The sequence below is a fragment of the Dermochelys coriacea genome, chromosome 8, assembly GCF_009764565.3.
Source record: "Dermochelys coriacea isolate rDerCor1 chromosome 8, rDerCor1.pri.v4, whole genome shotgun sequence".
In the NCBI taxonomy this organism is placed as follows: Eukaryota; Metazoa; Chordata; order Testudines; family Dermochelyidae; genus Dermochelys; species Dermochelys coriacea.
Genome location: NC_050075.1, coordinates 8,204,290 through 8,228,341, shown reverse-complemented (window position 1 = coordinate 8,228,341; position 24,052 = coordinate 8,204,290). Strand labels below are relative to the sequence as shown.

Sequence of the window (24,052 nt, the reverse complement as noted above, 5' to 3'; positions counted from 1 at the left end):
TAAAAATTTGTTTTTTCCTAAATTTGCAGTGGAAAATTTCAATTTTAGGTCAGAAATCTGATAAATATTTCAGTTTGGAAATTCTGCATAGTGCCTTGTGCTCCTATTCTCCACTGTAGACACCCTGGTCAGACTACATTTCACCTGATGCATCTTGGTCTCCCCTCTTGGAGTGGGAAGCAGTGCATGATGAGAGTCCTGCCTATGAAAGAGGCTGGAGACATGAGGCACTGTTTTCAAACTAAAATATTTTGGTGTTTGGGCCTTCTGTTTGCCAAAAAGAACATGAAAATGTTTCCATGGAAAGCATTCACATATTCAAAACCGTGCATATATGTAACAAGCTAAACTGAAATGTCAAATCTGCAGCCTCCATACTCCAAACTTGGGGAAAATATGGAATCAGATCCTGTTCCAGATCTGAGCTTTACTATGCAGGCTATCACTAGCTATACATGCAGACCTCTGAGGAAAGGTGCTAACACAGGCCTAGAAGAAAGGTGTGGTTTAAGTGTCTAGAGCAGAGGACTGGGTATCAGGAAGTTCTAAGGACTCCTGCCTGCCTGGTACCTCTGAGTGAGTCATTTAACCTCTGTACCTCATTTGCCCATCTGTAAAATAGGGATAATACTCACCTCTCTCATAGGGGAGTTATGAGGGATGACTAAATAATGTTTGTCAAATGCTTTGAAATTGAAAAGCTCACCATAATTGCTAAGTATTTTTATTATTGTTTCTACCCAGGAAATCAGGAAAAAAAAGTTCTTGCTATGGTACATCTATGGATACCAGCTCAACATCATGAAGTTTTATGACCCAGCAAATAGTGTAATATGTGCAACTCAAAAGAACTCCAAGTCAAAGGCAGAAGAGGAGTTCTCATGAGCATGAACATGCCATTTACATGACAAGTTCTTTTCTTCACTGCTGCCATATCCCACACTAGTGCCAACACTGTTTGTTGAAGAAAATAAATGTCTGAAGATCTCAAAGTTTAACCATCATTCCTATCATTATAAAGTTAAAGTTACAGTCATTTCCTGGAGAGTATTTCTAGATGGCAAAAACTGAAAGATCAAATTCTTTGGACCAAATTCTGCTTTCAGTTCCACAAAGGTTAGTCCAAAGGGAATTCAAGAAGTCACTGAAGATCATCTGGATTTACCCCAGTGGAAAGTAAAGCAGAATTGGGCCCACTGACTATTAAGTTACCAATTTTTGGAGCAGAGGAAGGGTGATTGCTTCAAGAGAACTAGAAATTCAAAAGTAGCTGCAAAAAGCAGTCTCTTTTGTATTCTGTTCTAGCTTTTTATTTTTAGTCAATGCCCAGGACTCTTGCATATTCATTAGTCACCTATAAACAATGCCTCCAGTTTACTATGATTCTCGAGCCACAGTAAATGCTGTTTAATTCAGGACCAGACATGGAATTCAGTGCCAGCCATAGAAATGATTTGAAAATCTGGAAGAAATGCTGAGCTGACTCTTCCCTCTCCCCTGTTCCCCTTTTGTTTTGGGGTGCTTATACTGGGGGAAGGATATTACTAAATCATCCCTGCCAGGAGTGCCTTATCCCGTAGCTTGTAAAAAATACAATGAAGAGAAAAAGTATTTGCCTTTGGAATGCACCAAAGTATCTAACAGCCCATAGTCTCCAAATATTTCCCCAGGCCCTCTTTCCAAAGGCTTTATACCTTGACCACAAATTACTCAAGTCAAGCACTCTTAGAGCTCATTAACATGCATTAAGACGTGGAGCAGAAGATGATGCTTAATCATAAGGAAGATGCAGTTAAGAGAACAAATCTCAGGTTAGCAAGAAAGTTATTTGGGAGTCTAAGTCACATAGGGGGCACTTCAGAAAGAAAACATGGAGAATGCTATCCCATCCCATTGAGGAAAAGGAGACAATGGCAGGTCACTGATGAGCCTATTAAGCCATGTGGAAGTTGGAGGATATGGAAGCCTGCCAAGCCTGGTAAAAGGGGCGTGTGCAGTGCACCTCCTAACACTGGCCAGGGGGATCTGACATGGCATTTTAAGGACTGCAAGAGCCGAGTATTCACCATTCTACTAACATCATGTGCTCCCTTGTCCATTGTGCTGCCTCTCCTTTGTCCACTGTCCCTACCACGCTCCATGTTCTCTCCCTGCCAGAAGCTGTCACAGTTTACTCTCTCCCCCACACAATGGGGAGACCAGGAGTCACAACTCCCTCTTAGACTGCTCCAGGGACAGCACAACAATGCATTGGCCCTTACTATAGGCTAGATCACAAATTGATGAGGTATCCCAAAGTTAGCACCTGATCAACAAAAAGTTTGTCATGGACACTAAAAATTACATTTAACAAAGCCCAGCAAACTAAGTCTGATCTCCCTCCTACATGTTTTCCCCCTCATATTTTGGTTATAAAAGCTGCAGGAAGAGTTAGAAGGCTGTTTGGAGTCTATGGAATACATTTTGGATTATCCTAAACCAAATATCTTGTCTAATTTAATTCAGATGTGGTGGAAAAATCCCAACCTAGCAATTTTGAGGATGATATGCCTTTGTTGGATTGTAGATGGGGCAAGATTGGGGTTAAAACAGAAACCGAGTTGCCACTTTAAAGGGACGACAACACACAAAACCCTCCCATCACTTCTCTGAATCTTTTGCCCCTACTACAGTTGTAGCTAATACCCAAGATTGCTAAAAATATGAGGAAGTGAGTAAAAAAATATTCTGTTTTTCCATTTACTCACTTGGGGGAACATTCCAAAAGCCATAACTGGCAGTCAGGTGTCTAACCCCCACTAACAGTCAATGGAATTTCACCACAGAAGGGCTTTGTGAATTACTAGTGAGTGAACTAGTGGTTGCCTTAAAACAACAAAAGTAGCTAAGCAAGTAAACAAACAGATCTAGTTTCCCACTACATGGTAGGAAAGAAAAAAGGAAGGCGGCAGCAGGGTCCAATGCATTTAGCACAGAACTGAGAACCAGGAAACGAGTTTCCGACTGTGACCTCTCAGTCACATTTAGTACAGCTGCTGCACTCGACAGGCCCATTGCGTCCCAGGTGATATTCACACCATGAAACGTTTCTGTCACCACTCCCTCACTTTTTCTGTAAGGGAAATTCCATTGGTTCTCTGTGACCCTCGCACCTTGGTGGAACCTCCTGCCCTTCCATCACTTGGGACCTGTGCCAGGATTTCCAACAGTATTGTAGAGCTCAGTTCAAAATATGCCTCTCTTCTAGTCCCCTCAACTACCACCTCCTCCTCTCCTATTTACAAGGCATTACTTCAGGTTTCACAGCTTTAGCTCCTGTAGCTAATTAAACATCTTCTGTAGCTCTGTGCTCAGTGAGTGACTTAATTGTCTGCTTGTTCACATTGACATCACAGCTTCATGTCCTAGGCTGTACTGAAGTAAACTCATTAACTACTGCTGCTTCTACTCTTTCAAGGCTCCAGACTTTGGACCCATCCTGTAGCTTCAATTTAATTAATGATCACTTTTTTCCTCATTAGCATGGGTTTATAGAATTACTTATTCCACACAAGGACAGATTTACCTCCCAATAGCCAAGGAAAGGAAGAATAGGATTAAAAGTGCATTACCTACAAATTAATATTTTAAGAAATAAATCCAAGTTTTTGATTAGTCAGTCAATTAATAAAACAGTAGCTTACAAGAAATCAGAATGCTTTGGAAGCTCCTAGAGACAACAATTCTGCTGTGTAAAGACAGCAGTCCTCCATCCTTGTGGAATATTTGATTACATTCAAGCAAAAAGGCAACCAACACCATGGGGGTATATATGAGCTGCACACTAACAAATCCAAAAAATTATCTTAAATTTCAATTGTGTGTCAATTTGATAACAGGTGATAAATACTTAAAATGACTACACTGTATTACCTTCTGATTCGTACTGATCAAGTATAGAAGCATAGAACCCTACAGGTTTGCATTTCATTGTTTAGCTTCAAACAGATTTGCTAGGCAATTCAAAATGGGAAAAGGTTGTATTTACACAGGAGCAAGGTGGCTAGGCAAGGTCTTAGTCAAGCATATGGAAATCAAATGCATTCTGGGCACAGACATCTCTTAAAATATAATAATAAAACTTGGCACTGATCTAGTGCTTTTCAGTAGAGAATCTCGAAGAACTTTAAAAATTTTATTTTTATATATAGGTTTTTCTATGGGTCTTATCACCATGGAATATAGGCCTCTCACAATCAATGGATTTATCTCCACAACGTCTAAGTGAGGCAGAGAAATATTATCCCATTTTCACTGAAGGGGAACTGAGGCGCAGAGAAAATACATGACTTGTCCCACATCTCACAGGAAATGTGTAACAGAACCAGGAACAGAATACAGATCTCCTAAATTCATGCCCAGTGCCTTAACCACGGTACCATCCTTATTCTCTTTGGGATAATGGATATGCATCATTATTCCCATTTCACAAATGGGGAAACATGGAGGCACAGACAGCTGTAGTGACTTGTCCAAATTTACACTGTGATTTAGAATCAGAACTGGGACTGAAACCCAGCTCTCTTGACTCCCAATCACTTGTGCCACAAGTCATCTCACAGGTGCTACATAAACTATTTTAATCATTCAGTAGTTTAAGTTAGAAAAATGCACAAGGGGGGAAATGGACTAGCTTACATTTTTTATCTTGTTTAGCTTTTTTCACCCTATAAAAATTGTAAAAAGCTTCTTATGACATATTGTGTTTGTTTCTTTAAGAGGATGCCTTGAATTACAGGGCCAGAATTGCATGGTGTGGTAAAATCTGTTTTTCTTTTAACTGAACAGAAGTACTGAAGAGTTGCATAAAACATTTCAAACATGTTGGCACATATTGTACTGTAACTTACTACTGTCCTACAGCTACAATGATTTATACAGTCCCAAGGGGGAGTTTTAAACTGAATGCATGAATTTTTCTTATTGTCAACTAGAAGTCAACCCTTTTGCAGCTTCTTTTATGCCCTTCTACAGTTATGTAACTTGGTTTCCACTTTCATTGGATGTGAATAAAAAATACTGAATGATCTATATACATGTTCCAGGGTAATATCTTATTCGATGCATTAGTCTGCTTTTCCACATTCAGTACAAGGTAATCCCAAGAAAATGAAAGGGAAAGAATTTATACCAATGTAAGGCATTGCTGCCAATGGAATTTCACTTCTACCTCCAATAAAGCTTTGTCAGTGCAATCGCATTACGTAGTGGCTAAGACATTCACAGATAATAAATAACAATGAAAATTGCCAGATCCTCAGCTGGCGTCAAGTGAAGCCGATGGAGCTACATGAGTTTACACCAGCTGAAATTCTGGGTCAATATTTTGCATTTATGTTACACCTTTCATCATAGAAACACAAAGCTTTTTGGGGGGAGGAGGGGAAAGTAACACAATTGTGAAGTATGTTAAGTATTATCCCTATTGAACATATGGGAAAATAGACACCGAAGTAAAAAATACTTTTCCAAAGTCCCATAGCAACTCATGTCTGCCCCTCTGAATAGAACCCAGGAGTCCTGACTACCAGTCCCATGTTTTTACCACTAGACACCATTACCAAAGTTGCTTTAGATATCTCTTCTCCTAAAAGAAACTGCACTGCTAAGATAATCTCTATGTAAATTATAGTTACTGAGATTCCATTGGAGGCTCCACATTAGCTATTGTGTTTTGAGTCAAGTCTAGAATAAGCTTTCCCAACTACTATCAAGGGACTCAGAGCACAACTTCTTTTGGTGGCAGTTTTGCCTACCCTCTTTCAGATGCCTCCAGCTTCCAATTGGAGGATCCTTGTCCCTGCAGAGTTAAGATGTAGGTGTTTTACACCTTATAGCTTTTGAAACAAAAGGCAGCAATTACTTCAGCAAGAAATGATGCCAGAAATGGAACATTTTGGCAACTCTATTAAGGTTTGTGGCCCTCAGGTTCCAAATGGGAAAGAGAAAAAAAGTTATTAAATAGCTGTTGAGAATGAAAATGATAAATGTGATAGATCCTATGCACTCAAGGGACATGAGCTTGATTACTGTTGCTGCAAACTGGGTGTAGTAATTGCAGTTCTCTGCAACGCAGTTTCTCAGTCTTGATCTTTCAGAGAAGAAAAGCATGAATATCCAGTCCATGAATTTGTTAACAGCAAGAACCAAAGCGATGAACTGCATCCAATTTGAATTTAAGGCATCACCTGGAACGAAAGTTTCTGCAGTGACTTTAACAAAGGCGAAGATCAATTCTACCTAAGCAATAACAAACAAACAAACACATAAATGAACATACCACCTGAAAAATGAACACTTTCCAAATGGAAAACTGTTCAACTTGAACTCTCAGGAACCAGGTTGTTGTTATGGAATGTTTCCTTCAGATGTATGTTTGTTTAGGGCATGATCCAGCTCCCACGACAGACAATGGGAGTTATGGATTCATAGATTTTAAAGCCCGTAGGGACCATTATGATCATCTAGTCTGACTTCAGGCTTAACACAGGCCACAGACTTTCACCAAGTGATCATTACCTCGAGTCCAACAAGAGCCTTCCCCTGATTTCAGTGGGAGTTGGGTCAGACCCATAATGAACATAGGAGTATAAAACAGAGCATCGGTTTCTGCTCTGGTGAATGAAATAAAAGTTCAGATCATAAGCTTATATTGCAGACAAATGAAACATGATCAAGAATTAAACTTAAAATTCCTTTGGGTTGAAATTGCATCTGAAGTTGCTACTTACAAACATTAAAAAAGCCAGATGCTCAGCTGGTTCACTGATGCCAAGGGAGGTAATTTAAGAATCCATGTGTAGGACAGTAAAACTAATCTGCCAATGTTGCAACTATAGGTGCCCACTAGAAAGGTTTGTGAAGGGCCTGAATCTCTGTTGCCCTGCAACTTGGGCAGTCAGTTACATTGATGAAAAGTATGTGCAGAGACAGTGTAAACTGCTACCAAAACAGAATGGTGACATTTCACATTCACTTTGCACTGTTAATGACTACACAAGGGGCAGAGCAACAGTCAGGTCAACCCAGCTTCACTGCTCCGGGGGTGTGAAAAATCCACGTCTCGGAGAAGCATAGCTAAGCCGACCTAACTCCCAGTGTAGACAGGGAGAGGTCAACAGAAGAATTCTTTCGTCGACCTAGCTACTGCCTCTTGGGAAGGTGGATTATGACTGCCAATGGGATAACCCTTCCCATTGATGTGAATGGTGTCAACAGAGGGGCCACTGTAGCGTTTCAAGAGTAGACCACCCCAGAGAATCAGGCCCACAGTCCTGTGATAGTATACGAGGTTATCAATAGCCTAAGAGTCACACAGTCAATTTCTGTTAAACTGAAGATCTAACAGAGTGATCTGAAACAGCAACGTGACCATTTGCACCACGTTGGGCATATTCTACTGACTCTGTCTTCTCTTAGGCTACATCTACACTTTGAGCTGGGGGCATAATTCCCAGCTTGAGGAAACACATCCATGAGAGCTCTGACTGAGCTAGTATGCTAAAAATAGTGTGGCCCCAACAACGTAAGTGGCAGGCGAGTCTAGCTGCCCCAAATACATGCCTGTCCAAGACCATATGTGTATACTAACAGGGAAGGCAATACTTGGAAAGCAGTAATGCAGAAAAAGATAGGCAGCAAATTAGAGATGAGCTTCAAATTTCGTATTGAGTGCAGTTCTGGGACCCCCTCCCAAAGAAAGATGTCAACAAAAAGCAATATTCAAAAGACTAGCTAAAATAATTAAGCCCTAGAGAAACTGACTTATTAGGAAAGATTAAATAAAATTAATATGTGTAGTTGGTCTAGAGATGAACTTACTGTTTGCCAAGTTTCAGGAGAATAACAAGGAGCGGATAAGAACAGTTGATGGGAATAGATAACTGGGATAATGTTATAAAACGGAGAAGGGAAATTCGGTTAGGAATAAGAAGTTGAAATTCTTTGGCCTGTTTTATGCAGTTCAGAGCAGATGATCACAATGGTCCCTTCTTTTCTTAAAATCAGTAAGTTCATATTATTATTAATTATTTGTATTGTGGTAGTGCCCAGAGAACCCAACCCTATTTTCTAGGCACTGTATAGACAACTAGTACTTTTATAACACTAAGATCTACCAAACTCCCTAGTCTATCCCTAATGAAGAACAGAAGGGTATAAAACAGAGCTGAGGTTTCCGCTATGGTGAACAGGATAAAAGGCTTCAGATCATAAGCTGATGTTACAGACAAATGAAACAAAGCCACATCACTAGAGTCATTTAACTATACTCAAAGAAATCAACAACATTCTGTAGCGAATATCCCTGTATAAGAGGAGGGATGGTCAAGATGACCTTTCCCAGTCTTTCCCTTCTCAAATTCTATGTTTCTTTACCATCTCCTCCTTTCCTTATGATCTTATTCTCCATCCCCTCTGGGGATGCAGTTACTGATATAGCCACTTCATTTGGGATCAAGCATTTTACATTATTCCCTGCATCTACTGTTTGTACTACGGCAACAAGAACAAGAAGAGTTTCACTGCATTTAACACAAAACATAAAATAACTTAAAACAAAGACATACACACAAAGAACCCAAAAGAATACAATTGCAGCCAGCCATTAACAGCAGGGAAGTGTGAAAAGTACAATTTGTCCAAGTGGAAAATGAAGCAGGGTGAAAAATATAATGGAAAACAAAAAGCACCTAAATATTTCAGGCAGAAAGGAGAAGAAAAGTGTCTGTTCTCCAGAAAATATGGAAACAGAATTTCAGTTAACCTCTTGGTACATTTGGTCACAACTGGGGTATAACATCCAAATTAAATGGGACAAGACAGAGTCCTTGAAGGACAAGATCCCTGAAAAAAAAAAATGAAGCACGGAAAATAAATAAAAGACAAGAATTGTATGTCAAACCACTGAAGCGAACAATATTTCTAGTCTGTAATAGAAGTCAAATTGTGTATTGTGTGTTACTGCAGTAGCATATTCACAGTACTACATGAGTCTGTCATCATGAACTCATAAATAAGTTATAAATTATTTGGACCAGACTGATTATTGCCATACTAGATCATAGAATATCAGGGTTGGAAGGGACCTCAGGAGGTCATCTAGTCCAACCCCCTGCTCAAAGCAGGACCAATCCCCATCTAAATCATCCCAGCCAGGGCTTTGTCAAGCCTGACCTTAAAAACCTCAAAAGAAGGAGATTCCACCACCTCCCTAGGTTACGCATTCCAGTGCTTCCCCACCCTCCCAGTGAAAAAGTTTTTCCTAATATCCAACCTAAACCTCCCCCACTGCAACTTGAGAACATTACTCCTTGTTCTGTCTTTGATAAGTTTATCATAAAAGTGACTTCTATATTTCAGTATGTTCAGTACTGGGGACCATGGTACTCAGAATAGTCCAAACAACTCACACGATCACTTTATAATTATACAGGGCTTTATTAGTTCAGAGACGTGTAGGCAGAAGGAGGAAAACTTTAGTGTCATTATCTAACAAACTTCTTGAGTCAAAGACAACTACCCCGATATAGTTACAAAAGACCACTAAGCCAAGAAACTAACAGAAGAAATACTATGATAAGAATGCCAAACACTGCAAATAGAATGATAGATTTCAAACAGAACATGTACGATCACTTGCAAAGGTGATAGCTTCCCCACCCCAAAGACATACATCATAATCACTAAAGATACATCTACACTGCAACACAAGCCCAGGGGTCTATGTCAGGCTCAAGCCTAACCCCCTTTTGTCTACACACAAATCGTGCTAACCCACGGCTCAGACCCCAAGCAGGTAATTGGTCTGAGCCTGAGTCCAAGACAGGACCCAGGTTCAAGCCCTATTGCTTTGCAGACCCACTGGACTCAGGCTCTGGGAGTCTGCCAAAACTATTCCTCCATTCCACAGACCAGCTTTGTTTTCTGGATAATCAAGATTTCCCACATGGCACTACGAACAAAAGGTTAAAGCAGCCACATTTTCGGAGGGCGCTAGGAAGTTTGTATATGGGTGGTTGGACACAGGCCAGCATAATGCTCTGTAGATGTTGGAGCCCAGGTTGGGATCTAGGGTTAAACAATTCCTATTTTGGGGTAATAAATGAGTGTAGATGCTCAAACCCTAGATTAACAAACCCAGGGTCTGCTAACTCAAGTTCCATTAACCCTGGGCTTACACTGCAGTGCAGGCACACCCTGAACTCCCTGAAGGTTCTATCTACAGGAGGAACAGAAGATACCTAAACAAAATCAAGGAGAACACTGGTTTCTTGGGAGAATCCAGAAGATTGCTGACAGTGCTGGTATACTGACAAAAGTAACACACCCCCACCCTGTGACTGACAATGAAAAACATCAAAAGCAGCAAACACAAGCTCAAATTGCTGGATCCACCTCACAGCCAAACAGGACAATACTGAACTTTTCTGAAAGCAAGAAGCAGCCATGTGATCAGAAAGCTACTGAGTTTCACAGATGGTAGTTATTAACAAACATCCAATAGGTGGCAGAATATTCCTCTCATGAATCAAAAGGAGAGCTATTCAAACAATGGAATAATAATTTAAGAAAAAATATCACAATTGTTTCCACTTCACAGCATTTGGAACAGGTTTTGCTTGTTCAACATTTTCCATGCAATGTTTTTGAGAAAAAAATTCAAATTTTTGAAAGTTACAAGTTTTTAATTTTCAAAAATTTCAAATTTGCATTTTCACCCCTTTCACTCTCTTTTTGCTACTGTGTGGAATAAAATGTTATATGTCTGGGGTTGGTTTTTTCCCCACTTTTTCCTCTAATTTTTCCTTTTACTATTCTGTAACTTTCAAAACTTTTTGAAAAGTTACAAAATGACAAAAGAAAAAACAGAAATCTCAGCTCTGTTAGCTGCAAACGTGCACAATGTTATTTAGGTAAGTCAGGATGAGAGAGAACTGTGAGAAACTTCAGAGACATAAACAAGACAGGTGAATGGGTAAAATGACAAATACATTTTAATGTCAATAAATGCAATATAATATACTTTAGAGGGGAAAATATAAAGTACCCATACGCCTTCGTAGGTTCTAAATTAACTATAATTAACTCAGAAAACGGTCCTGAGCATCCCTGTAGACATCAGATGAAGACTTCTTCTCAATGTGCAGTTGTGGTCCAAAAAGCAAAGATGATGTTAGGATGCATAAGGAATAGGATAGAAAATAATACAGAGAATATTAGAATGGCTTTTTGTAAATCAACTAAGTGGCCTTATCTAGAGCACTGTCTGCTGCACTGGTCACCCCCTCTCAAAAGGGATATTGCAGAATTAGAGAAGAGTGACAAGAACGATCAAGGGCCTTGAAAAACTCTCATATGAAGAGACTGAAAAGATAGGGATTGTTTACCTTAAAAGGAGAGGAATGAGACAGGAGATAATCTATATGAAATAATGAATGGTCTAGAGAAGGTAGATCCAGAACATCAATTCTCCCTGTCTCATAATACAAGAACAAGGGGACATTCAACTAAATTAAAATGTGGCATAGTTAGATTGTGGAACTCACTGCCAAAGGAAGTAATTGAAACCCACAATTTCTCAAGATTCAAAATGGGATTGGACATTTCTATGGATATCAAGAATATCCAGAATTACCATAATTAATTAGAACAAAAATTTTGGAAGGGATATAAACCTTGTGCTTCAAGCCTTAAATCAATCTCTAGATAAATCAGGAGACCTAATGTGGGGGCAGATTATCCATCATCTTCTACTGTAAGATTCCTACACCTTTCTCTGAAGCATCTGGTGCTAGCCACTGTCAGAGACAGGAGACTGAACTGGCTGGACCTCATCAAGTCTGGCACTTCTTCTGTTCTATTCCATAACTTTGGAAAACTTCCTGAACTTTGCAGATACAGTTTCATTCATCCCTGTGCCATTCTGTAACTTTTCCAAAGTTAAATGAGTTTTGCAAACTTACAGATTGAAAAGAGGACAAATGAAATAACGGAAGTGATGCCTCTTTTGCCCCCTCATTTATTCTATTGCCTTCAGTGGCAGAAATGAACAAGGAAAAAAGGCAGGGGAAGGGGAAAACAAAAACTGAAATTTCAAATGTTTCCATTTAAATGAAAAAAAATCAGAAAATTTCAAAAAGAGGAATGCATTTTGTCAAAGTTTTCATTTTAAAAAAACAGCTCTAGCACTTTTAAACTAACTTCCAACAGTGCTGGGGTTCTTGTTACAATACGAAAGTCTTAAGGGAAACATCATTACACTGGTTTCAGAGTAGCAGCCATGTTAGTCTGTATTCGCAAAAAGAAAAGGAGTACCCATGGCACCTTAGAGACTAATAAATTTATTAGAGCATAAGCCTTCGTGAGCTACAGCTCACTTCATCGGATGCATTTGGTGGAAAAAGCAGAGGAGAGATTTATATACACACACACACACACAGAGAACATGAAACAATGGGTTTATAAGGAGAGTGATCACTTAAGATAAGCCATCACCAGCAGCGGGGGGGGGGGGGGAAGGAGGAAAACCTTTCATGGTGACAAGCAAGGTAGGCTAATTCCAGCAGTTAACAAGAATATCAGAGGAACAGTGGGGATAGGGCGGGAGGGAGAAATACCATGGGGAAATAGTTTTACTTTGTGTAATGACTCATCCATTCCCAGTCTCTATTCAAGCCTAAGTTAATTGTATCCAGTTTGCAAATTAATTCCAATTCAGCAGTCTCTCGTTGGAGTCTGTTTTTGAAGCTTTTTTGTTGAAGGATAGCCACTCTTAGGTCTGTGATCGAGTGACCAGAGAGATTGAAGCGTTCTCCAACTGGTTTCTGAATGTTATAATTCTTGACGTCTGATTTGTGTCCATTCATTCTTTTACGTAGAGACTGTCCAGTTTGGCCAATGTACATGGCAGAGGGGCATTGCTGGCACATGATGGCATATATCACATTGGTAGATGCGCAGGTGAACGAGCCTCTGATAGTGTGGCTGATGTGATTAGGCCCTATGATGGTATCCCCTGAATAGATATGTGGACAGAGTTGGCAACGGGCTTTGTTGCAAGGATAGGTTCCTGGGTTAGTGGTTCTGTTGTGTGGTGTGTGGTTGCTGGTGAGTATTTGCTTCAGATTGGGGGGCTGTCTGTAAGCAAGGACTGGTCTGTCTCCCAAGATCTGTGAGAGTGATGGGTCGTCCTTCAGGATAGGTTGTAGATCCTTGATGATGCGTTGGAGAGGTTTTAGTTGGGGGCTGAAGGTGATGGCTAGTGGCGTTCTGTTTTCTTTGTTGGGCCTGTCCTGTAGTAGGTGACTTCTGGGTACTCTTCTGGCTCTGTCAATTACACTGATGTCCTGATATCTCTCTCCCCTCCTGCTACTCTGCTGCATGTAGCACTGTCACTAATTGTCTCCTCTTCTAGTGTGCTACTACCTCAAGGTTTCTTCTGCTATCTCTACATCAAAACCACCACCCACAGCCCTTTAAATTTAATGTAACTGTGAAATTAATGTTTCCTTAAATTCAATTTGAATTTCCTGGGACTCATCCAAACTCTGGGGAAGTAAGAATTGCACAAAACTATAAAGGGTGTTTTAAAAGTTTTCCAGGTTTTATCATTTTTCATGCAGTCTACAATTCTTCTCCCCTCCTTTTAAAAAAAAAATACACAGAAGCACACTGGATTATATCTGTGCCTTTCGGCAGTAGTTCAAGGAAGGCACGATTCCAATCTCAGAAATTGCCCTCATGGGACCTCTTGTCAGAGCTGCTGGAATCTGGTCCCTTTCACCCCTAAGGCAAGGAGGACATTTGAGGCTTCTGCTGTATTATACCACTTCAAATCATTAAATGCCACCTGTTTTCTCTCCTCTGGAGCCAAGTTCAATAGGCATTTCATGTGAAAAATTATCAAGCATAGGGGAGATGGGAAGACAAGGAAGGAAATCTACACAAGCCAGGTTGCATAGTGGTTTCCTCCAACTGTGTTTTAGGGTGGCTTTTCTTTTTATATTCTTGGCCTCACCTGCTTTTTGTTGTTAGTTTTGGTCTGTTCTGGTATTATCCAAACCACCAGCCAATTTCAGCTTCTTAATTTCTCATCCATATTTTCGCCTGATGTTAAGCATATTTTCTACCATTTCCCTACAGCTCATTGCTTTTAATGTAGTTGCAGAACAGATGGCACAATACTTTGATTTGCTTTAGTAATTGCATTTATCCATGTACTTTGTTCTTTTCCCCTTGCTTCCGCAGCTAGTGGAAACATTCGCCTCTCTGAACAACACAGCGATGATGCAACCTGTCTGGTCAGTCTGGTGTGCTGGAGCAACAGGCAATTACTTTACTCCTACAAAGACTTATTAGCACTCAAACAATGTGAGCACACGACTGATCACAAACCGCCACCTCCCAGCTGGCAGCACAGGCACTAACATGAGTGCCCTGTTGTGACCCAGATACATATAGAAGAACAATCATAGAATTAAAGCACAAGAGAGACTAAGAGGATGGTGGGAAGAATGAGCAACAGAAAGATACTTTGACATTCCTGCAAAAGCCTGGAGGACAGGATCCCTATGTTTTAGTTATATTTCAACTTTTTAAAGAAGTCTTCTGTCACTAAGAATTATAATTCGTGGAAAGAACCTGTTCTGTCTTGGAAAGCCAAAGGCTATTTAGTCTTGTGACTCTAGTTTTTGATTGGGCCAAGCCTCTCTTACTTGGTATATTCAGTAAGCATGAGAATTTAAAGTATGTAACAGTAGACATTAACCCAGGTCTCTGTGTAAACCAGGTTAGACACATCCAAACCCCAGGGCAGGGCATGTACAACTTTGGTGGTGGTTGTACTCATATGTGGAAGTGGGCTCCTACTTCCAGCCTCTCCATCAGAGAACACAGTTCTGCTAGTTGTAATCACACCATAGTAACACAGTAGACCATCATTCACCCTTTAAAGATACCACACACCCACAATGAACACAAATAGATAGGGAGCTCTGGCTGTAATTACCTATGGGGAGGGTACACCTACTCACTCGATTCAGAAGCAGTTACTGTCACACCATAGAAGCACAGCAATGTAACCACAAAGTGATTTAACTGAGGTATCACTAACAGGTCTAGTTCACATTCCTGGGTATCAGTGGAGGGTAATTTAACAGAGGTCTGTGCTATGTTTTACAGATTATCCCTGCCTCTTTACCTAAAAATACAAAACATTTCAGCTTGGTTAGAGAGCTTCTAGCCCTTGTTCACAAGGCTCCCCTCCACATACCCAAGTCTCTTACCTCTTGCTTCCTCTCCCCTTTCAAGTAAACTATTTCTGGAGTCCTCAGCCTGAGGGTCTACACATGCTGCAATCTCACCTCCCAACTGCAGGGCAGACATACCCTGGGCGGAGGAAATCAAAGCAAGCACACAATTGACTAGAGACCGTTGGAATTTTTGCAAAAAAAATTCCTTTTTTGGTCCAAAAAGGGTTTTTTTTCAAAGACAATGAACATTTCTGGAAAAATCTGTTGCCTTCAAAATTTTCCAATTTTTCAACAAAAAGAAAAAAAAAGTTTCATTTCTTGAGAAGCGAAAACTTTTGGTTTTAGGCTCCCTTTTTTCCCCACTGGGAAAAGGAGGGGGAAAGGGGGAATTTTTTCAGGTTTTGAACACTAACATGAAAATTTGTGTTTAACTGAAAAACTGGGAAATTCTAAGAATATTTTAAAATACAATTTTCAAAATTTTGCATAGGAAGTATTTACCTTTTTGTACCCAGCACTACACCTGTCACATCACACAATTATTGGAGCATCCATCCCCCATTTGGTACCAGAACAGGAACTCAGCAGCAAGATACCTTGGTATATTAACAGAGGCCCAGATTTTTAAAGGTATTTAGGCATTGTTGCATTCAGCATTGCAAAACATACTTGATTTAGGAGTCTTTGCCTCTTTGTTAAAAGTGACTTAGGAGCTTAAATCTTATCACCTGTCAATGAGATTATCTCCCAAGTGCCTAAATCCCTTTTGAAAATGAAATGCACGTATTGGAGTGCTAAGCGCAGCAACACTTAAATACATTAAAAAAGCTGGGCCAGTGTCTAAGACTACAGAAAAAGGGGATTCTAGGAATGGACAACTGAACTTGCCCCTCAATAGCCCTTCAGCGCTATCTCACTTAACTTCCTTGGAAAATAATCAATGTAAGTAACCAAAATTTTTTAAAGTTTCAATTTTTGGTATATGAATCTCACTTCTGACTAAAGGGGAAAACTAAATCACACACTTCAAAAATGCTCATTATGTTCCATTCTAGAAACCAAAGACACACAGTATGGCAGGCTCTCACTGCAGACTTGCCCGCATGATAAAGCGGATGTGAATGCAACAGATCAAGAATGACAAAATTCACACTGCAAGTGGTGATGGTCTTCTAGGAATCTGTTCTCCTATGAAAAGGCTCATGTGTGATACCACAATAATCAAGATGCTTGGCCTAAGTAACAAATGTGTGCAAATGGAGGTTTCCTATTTTACTAGTGAATCAGAGGGGGAAATGTGTAGAAAAACACATACATTAAAATTCCTATTTATATTTAAGCCCATATATACTGGAGCACTTGTAAATTTCTAGTCAGTGCATATATAAGCTTTGTACATTGCTTAAATTAATATGTAAAGACTATTGACAAAGAGCCACCAAAAGAAATCTTTGTTAGAATATTTCCAGATGTAACCAAGTGAGCAAATTTGCATTTCACACCTGAATCTAAAGCTCTTCCAGTTAAAGAACAGCCAAATATTCTGGGACACACAAACATTTTCTAAAACTACATTCTTATGAAATCCCAGAGAAATTAGTGGGAACTGAGTCACCCAGCATCTCACAGGATCAGGCTGCAAAATAAGGTTTTCAGTAATTCAGAACTCCACAACGTAGATATGTAGATCATCATCTCCAGTTTACTACCAGGACAATAACCATGCTGATTACATTCTTAAATAGGATTTTCTGATCATGTGATCACAACACTTTAAAAAGTACGTGATCTATAGGAAAAATAAGATATATGTCAATACAAACGTTATGAAGGAGATTAGCCAGTTATGACACTATTCCTTTAGCACAAGGAGGTAGCGGCGACTCGCAGCAGTGAAGAGGTTAATCATATTGCTAATTTTTGCTAGCATAGCCTCAAACCACACTAGTCTATGTTCTTGATAGCAAGACATGAATCTAGGATAAAGACTGCACAAAAAATGTATTTTAAAGGAGTGTTCCCTGAAGCCATACACTCCTACAGCATCTAGCACAACAGGGCTGGCACCTGTAGGTGCTGCCAGAGTACAAACAATAAATCATAATACTACTGAGAATTACCATTACCATAAGCCAAAATAATATAATTGAGCATATTTAGAATTGGTGAATTCTCTTTGGCGTAACCCTCTCCCTGCTTTTCTGCCACAAATGTATCTGACTCTAGAAACACCTTTAACCAAAGACAAAACTGTAGGCTGCAAAATGTGGATTTTAACATTGTTAACCTATATTTAATTATATTTAGAAGACTCACTTTAATAATAGATGAGGTTAACATCACTTACTTTGATCTGACGTTGGATATCCTGGGCAGAAGAATACTGTACATCATGATACATTGTCATGTCTGAAATGTTATGAAAAGAGGAAAATAGCTTCTCTGCATACAAATATCCTTATTTTTTTCTGTGAACAGCTGCTTACATCTGGGTCATGTCATAGCAAAGAGGAAGAACAAATGCCAATAAGCTGAACTGTATTTTTAATGAATAATCGCTTCGCACAGAAGGACCTAGATCTTATCAGCGGAATGTTCCTGAACTAAAAAGATATAGAGCAGATAGATCAATGAAAAGCAAACGTAAGCTTTTCAGCCTAATTAACTGGCTAAACCATTTTATGGAGGCAATATGAGATCTGACACCTGTACACATATGTAACGAAAAGACAACCCCTGCCACAAAGCATACATTCTGACTATAAACAGATGAATAAACAAACTGACCCAAGGTGGGACGTGGTGAGGGGAGATGAGGAGGGTGGGAGGATACAAGGTAACAAATGACAAGATTATGACCAATATGATAAAACATCAGTCACAATATACCAGCTCATATAAATCAAGTCCATTTATGCAGGTGCATATAGTATAAATAGATTGTGTCACTCATTTATTCAGTATAATACAGCTGACACTATAGTATGGGCATTGACCTGGTGGCCTTCAGAGTTATCCCTCTTCACTGCAATGCGAGAGATCCAAGGTCTCTCCCCAGACTAGGAAGAGTTTTGAGTGACTGACTTCACTTCGCAATGAAACCGATGGTTACATTAGCCTCCCTCAACGAAGGAAGGCTGCTGTTGTGACTCATGTTCACGGGTTGAAGGAGAAGTTTTCTATTGAAGACAGGCTGGTGGGGATATAACAGAAATGGAAATGTTCTATTAAGAGGGGGAAGTTATTTGGGACATCAATTTAAAAAAAAATAATTTAAAATGCAACTGTAGTTTCTGCAAACAGCAAAGTGATGATCGCTTCAGATCAAAGAGAAGCAAAATTAGATGTTCTTACTCTTCACAGACCTCAATGCAAAAAAATAACATCAATTTTCCCACAGTGTACCAAAAAGCCCCCTCCACATATTTGGGCTGTGAAAGCATCCTAATTGTGGGGAGGCAGGAAGGAAATCACTTTTGCAATATCATATCAGGGTCATGTAGTTAATACTTTGTGTTTGGGCTAGAATCCCATCACAGTTATTACATGCCAACCCGAATGTGTACACGCCATCCCCACAGAGTGACTGAGCAAACTCTAGCCCAGGGCTGCAGGGTTTGAGCAGGGCTTTCCCTGCAATTTCTCCCTCCAGCTGCTATGGACAACTTTGGCACTGGGCACAAGAACTGATAGCATAGAGATAGTCTCTCCTGTGCTTGCAAGGCTCTCCCTACTGGCATCAAAATGCCATAGAGCAGGAGGAGGAAATTGACTCAAATGCAGAGGGATTCATTCATCAAAAGGCACATCCCTGACTCTAGGAAGATCCCTGCTCCAAAGCACAGAGGCACTAGAGATTCTCATTGAAATGGTAAGATTTTTTTTTTTTTTTAAACACGGACATTTTTTTTCCCTAATCTCATTCTTGCAAAAAGAAAAGGAGTACTTGTGGCACCTTAGAGACTAACAAATTTATTTGAGCATAAGCTTTCGTGAGCTACAGCTCACTTCGAAAGCTTATGCTCAAATAAATTTGTTAGTCTCTAAGGTGCCACAAGTACTCCTTTTCTTTTTGCGAATACAGACTAACACGGCTGCTACTCTGAAACCTGTCATTCTTGCAAAAGACAACCATTTTTGCTGTAAAACTTTCCAAAAATTTAGCCTGAAGCAGAGACCCAGTATGTAAATTTTCAGCCCAGCCAATTGGTTTGGCAAAGTTATAAGCAACTGAAATAGGGGTTTAAGTGTTGGGCAATCTTAACTATAGATAATACTACCTTCCCCATCTATAATGTTCACACCCACACACATAGGTACACTGTTCATGAATATATTCATGAACATGTGTATATATACACACACACAGATACTATATAAATACATTTCTAAAACATAACAAAGAGATAGTATTCTCAAAGTAATTATCCCATAATGAGACTACTGTCTTTTCCAGTATAAAGTGGAGCATTCTAATAACCTTAAAGAGAAAAACTTCAGCCTGTAGGTGGTAAATACAGGCACATGAAATGAGATGTGTACACTTGAGCACTAACGCATTCAATCATTTATTTTTAATAAAGCATCCTTACTAAGAAATGCAGCATGAAAAGGCCTCTATTAGAGGACATGTTAAAGGCCATGTATGAAGCTAAAATTTCTAGCTGTGTTTCTGCCTGATGCTAATGTAAGAGATCCTACTCGTGGGGAAAAGTTCAACAATTTATAAAATAAACTAAACATTGTTTAGATTGCAATGAAATCTTGGAAACATTTCACAGGAGGGTCAGTCATAGCAAATAACTATTCTGTGTCTGAAATGTCTGTTTTCGTGTGAATGCAGAATATGCTCTCGTGTCTACAGTTTAAAAGGACCTACCTCTGTAGGGATCTTGACGCTGGATCCTCCAACATCTGCACTGTGAGCTCTGTTATTCAAGAGAATTGAAGAGATCTAACTATGACCTACTGACCTACTTAAAGATATACTAGTAGTAGTTTTAAAAGATGCAGTCATTGTCTCTACGGTGTTTAACTGATGTGCTTCTCAAGATGAAGTCCTTGATCTGAGGCCATCTACCTTGCCATGTGTAAGGGTGACTGGGATAGAATGAGCTCTTCGTATCCTGATACTCCATCTGCTGTCTGACATCGCTTCCTCTTTTTCTCTGATCTGACTTGGAAACAGCGTATGGGCCCCAGAAGCAGCAACTCACTTAGTTCCCTTTGACAGGCATGTAATCATAAACCCCAGAGCAATTTATGCACACAAATCCTGCAGTAAAGACAGGCATTTCAAACACCTCCATTGCCCACTACTTGAGGGAAAACAGCATGCTGACATCTGAGGTAGTAATGGAGCTACTGCTGTGTGTGTCAGTCAACACAGAGATGAGATTAAAGAAAAAATCTCAAAACAGCCAAGCAGCTTTAGACACAACAGAAGACTATGTTTTTACGATGGCTGACCTACTGGCTGCTGGCTGTGTAATTCATCACCTCCAGAATGGTAGCTACTACAGGTGAAGGATCTGATTATTATGGATAAGGTTAAGATTTTGTCACAGTTATTTTTTAGTAAAAGTCACGGACAGGTCGCAGGCAATAAACTAAAATTCAAGGGAGCCTGCAACTTGTCTGTGACTTTTACTAAAAATAATGGGTGTGAAGGGAGAGGAGGGCTGACAGGGGGATGACTGAAGCCCGAGGCAGACGACTCCACAGCCATGGGCTCAGAGCTCCGGGGCCCCTACAGTCAGAGCTCTGGCCCACTGCCCCAGGCATGGGGCTGAAACTGAAGGGAAAACGTCACAAAGGTCTCTGAAAGTCATAGAATCTGTGACTTCCATGACAAAATTTTATCCTTAATTATGGAAGACTCGATGCCACTTCCATAATCAAATACTGGGGTCCAAATTCTTGGCCCCTCCCAGGCTGCTTTGTGCTACTCTAACAAGGCAAAGTAGTCTTAAAATTTGCCTACCTTTATAAGATGGAGATTCCACCCTACATCATCCCCTCTTGTAAAGCACCAGTTTAGAGGACATGTTGGAGTCAAACAAGCAAAGCCAGTATAGGCTGCACTTCATCAGCATCCATCTGCCACTTTAGTCCCATGGGTGCTGTTAAACTAGAGTAGACTTAACGCTGTTCTTACTTATGCTGTGAGCCAAATTTGCCCTTCGAGGTAAAGTGGCATAAAGCCATCTTTACCCTTATCTGTCAGGGCCAGTGCTAAGCACAGTTTGGTCAGACCCAAACAGTGGGGCCCTGTGTTTGTCATCTCAACCATGTGAGGACTCAGTTTCCAATTAGTCTGACTTCTCTGAAAAAAACAACAGTTTTTCTAAGCAAAGACTGATAAATTACTATGGGGTGCTTTCCTAGTTTCTATTTTAAAATGTTACAAACTCCATTTCCCTGCTTTGGTACACAAGAAAATGCATCATTTTACTGGCAGCCAAATGGCCAGGCTGTGGTCTTCAGAAAATAATTTGGCAGTTACTGCTGCAAAGTGTCTCCATTTGGTCTAGTATTAACTTAAATAAGATATCTCAGATATCTTTCATGACAGTCATCTGGCGTGGTCTCTTCCAAATGCACTGCGAGGTCTGTGTTTATGAAAACTAATGTGCCACTGTAACTAGCATATGTCATGGAATTGCAAATCAGTACATTATTGTATCAATCACAACCCTGAGGATAAAAGATACCGTATGTTACCAGAAGGTAAAACAGCACTTCACTAGACAAGCCCGCATACCACTGGGAATCTGAATGCATGTTTTTCTATCATCACTTCGATGTCTCCTAGGTCAGTTCAGCGGTAACTGAAATAGAAGGAGTGCCTTATATGCAGATTTAGAGTACTTCAATATTTTTCTCACTATCTTAGAGATATTGTCAAAAAGTTACTGGCATTTCACAAGATCCTTTGGCAGCAAACATCTTCCTTTATACCCAGGTCCATGCTTATTCCATAATAAGCAAAGACAGAGGCCTGATTCATTGTTCTTTTACAGCCTCTGCTCTAACTAGGCTGGCATAAAAGGGCCTATGCAAAAGCCCTGGGGCATTCTGAGGCAGCTTGGAGATAGGATGGCAGCTTGGAGGTAGGATGGTAGGATCTGATTGAGGGAAGAATGGGAATGTGGCTGGGGCAGATCTGCATTCTAGCTTTTCCTATACCCACGTGTAGTGACTAAAATCCCGCTAAAGGAGACAGAAATAGAAGAAAGCAGAGAGTGGAAAGGTGGCTTTTAAAGCTGGCTGGGAAGTAATTTCTCTCCCCTTCCAAAATTTTCTAAGAAAATGAAAAAAATTAACAAAAATCCAAAAAAATTCAGTATTTGGGTTTTTATTTAAAACAAAAATAGTATTAAGTTTTAATTTTTTTATGAAAACATTTTTATGAAAGTAGATGTTTTTTCATGTACATGTAGTTGAAAAGCTGTTTTGTTTTGTTTTTTAAAATCAAAAGGTTGGATGAAAATTTTTAACTAGCTCTAGTGGTGATATAGTAACATCTGCCATGAGTTGCAGTCAAGGAATATGAATAGCATAATGGAGGAGTAGTCAAAGGACCTGTGGGACCTGGCACAGTGCCATCTCAGGATAGTATAACTTATCATATAGTACAATACTTGCCACAAGTTACTGCTGCTCTGAGTAGCTCAAAATCCTCCACTGGGGCTTTTGCAGAATGCAGAGATAGTAAGAGCAGGGATGTGAGGGCTTCCAGCAGAGGCCTGGCAGCATAGAAGATCTATATGCTATGGGAGTGTTTGCAAGTATGGTGGTCAGTGTGCCCAGGCCAAGATCCATGGTAAAGAGCCCCCTTCCTCTGGATCCTAGCCTTCCACTGGAAGTGGAGGCCACGGGACAGATCCTTAGCTGGGGTATATCATTACAGCACATTGACATCAATGGAGCTATGACTATTTACACAAGTTGATCTAGCCTCATGTCTCCAGCTGTTCCACTCTGTGCTAGTCCAGTCTCCCACAAGAGAAAATGCACTGGGGCACCTGGAAGCTGCAGTTTGGCTGAGGTGACTCATCTACCTTCTTATGTACAAAAGGGAGGATACTGCACGAAGGCAGATGACACAAAATGGCAAGAAGGGGAGAGGGAAACAGTGGGGAAGTAGCAAAGAGAAGGGAGAGGGAAACAGAAGGAAGGCACCATGAAAGAGTGCAACGTAGCCTATAGTAACAGGGAAAAGAACAGAGATCTGAAAAAAGGGATGGGGTGGCAGGGAGGAGAATGGAGTTCATGTTTAATTGAAAAGAAATGAATTCACAGCCACTGTCAGAAAGAGTCTGCAATCCATCAGCCACTGATGGATTTTTTTAAAATGAGAGATTTACATAGTATAAAACAAACTGATGAAAAATCATGATGCATAACCAAGAATTCCATTCCAAGTTTCCTCTCCCTATTAGATGTATGCCTTCAATATAAAAAAAGGAGTCAAGCCTGGTACTGCATTCTTTGTGCAATCGAGATACTTAAAATTGCCTGGGTGCAGCTATACGATACATCCAACGAAAGTGACCTGCAACCAGAGAAAAGTCACGTGCAGCCGCAGAAATGTATTTTTAAGATGGACAGAATGGATTTTTATGTTATTTTAATGTATACATATGTAGAGTACATAAAGGAAATCTAAATTCTAAGCAGCAGCAGGAAGTATCACAGCCAGCTGACTGAAAAAGTGATATTGCTGTTGGCTCTAAAGAGACCTGCTCATCTAACCTCTG

At 40.0% G+C, this 24,052-nt stretch overlaps 1 protein-coding gene across 9 annotated transcripts in view; it reads right to left on the bottom strand.

Moving 5' to 3' along the window:
* Window positions 1-24,052, bottom strand: part of ADAMTS2 (ADAM metallopeptidase with thrombospondin type 1 motif 2) — a 253,472-nt gene that overhangs the window by 159,326 nt on the left and 70,094 nt on the right. Inside the window, exons 1-3 of one of the 9 annotated variants that reach the window (XM_043520283.1) lie at window positions 21,274-21,463; window positions 20,170-20,218; window positions 17,638-17,699 (exon numbers count right to left, since the gene is read on the bottom strand). The exons of 4 other annotated variants lie outside the window; for them this stretch is intronic. In XM_043520283.1, coding sequence (XP_043376218.1) covers window positions 17,638-17,697 — 60 coding nt within the window. In that variant the 5' untranslated portion in view covers window positions 17,698-17,699; window positions 20,170-20,218; window positions 21,274-21,463. Of the gene's footprint in view, window positions 1-5,795; window positions 5,877-17,637; window positions 17,700-20,169; window positions 20,219-21,273; window positions 21,464-24,052 lie in introns of those variants that run through there. 4 more of the 9 variants (XM_043520284.1, XM_043520286.1, XM_043520287.1 and 1 more) reach the window with 4 other exon arrangements.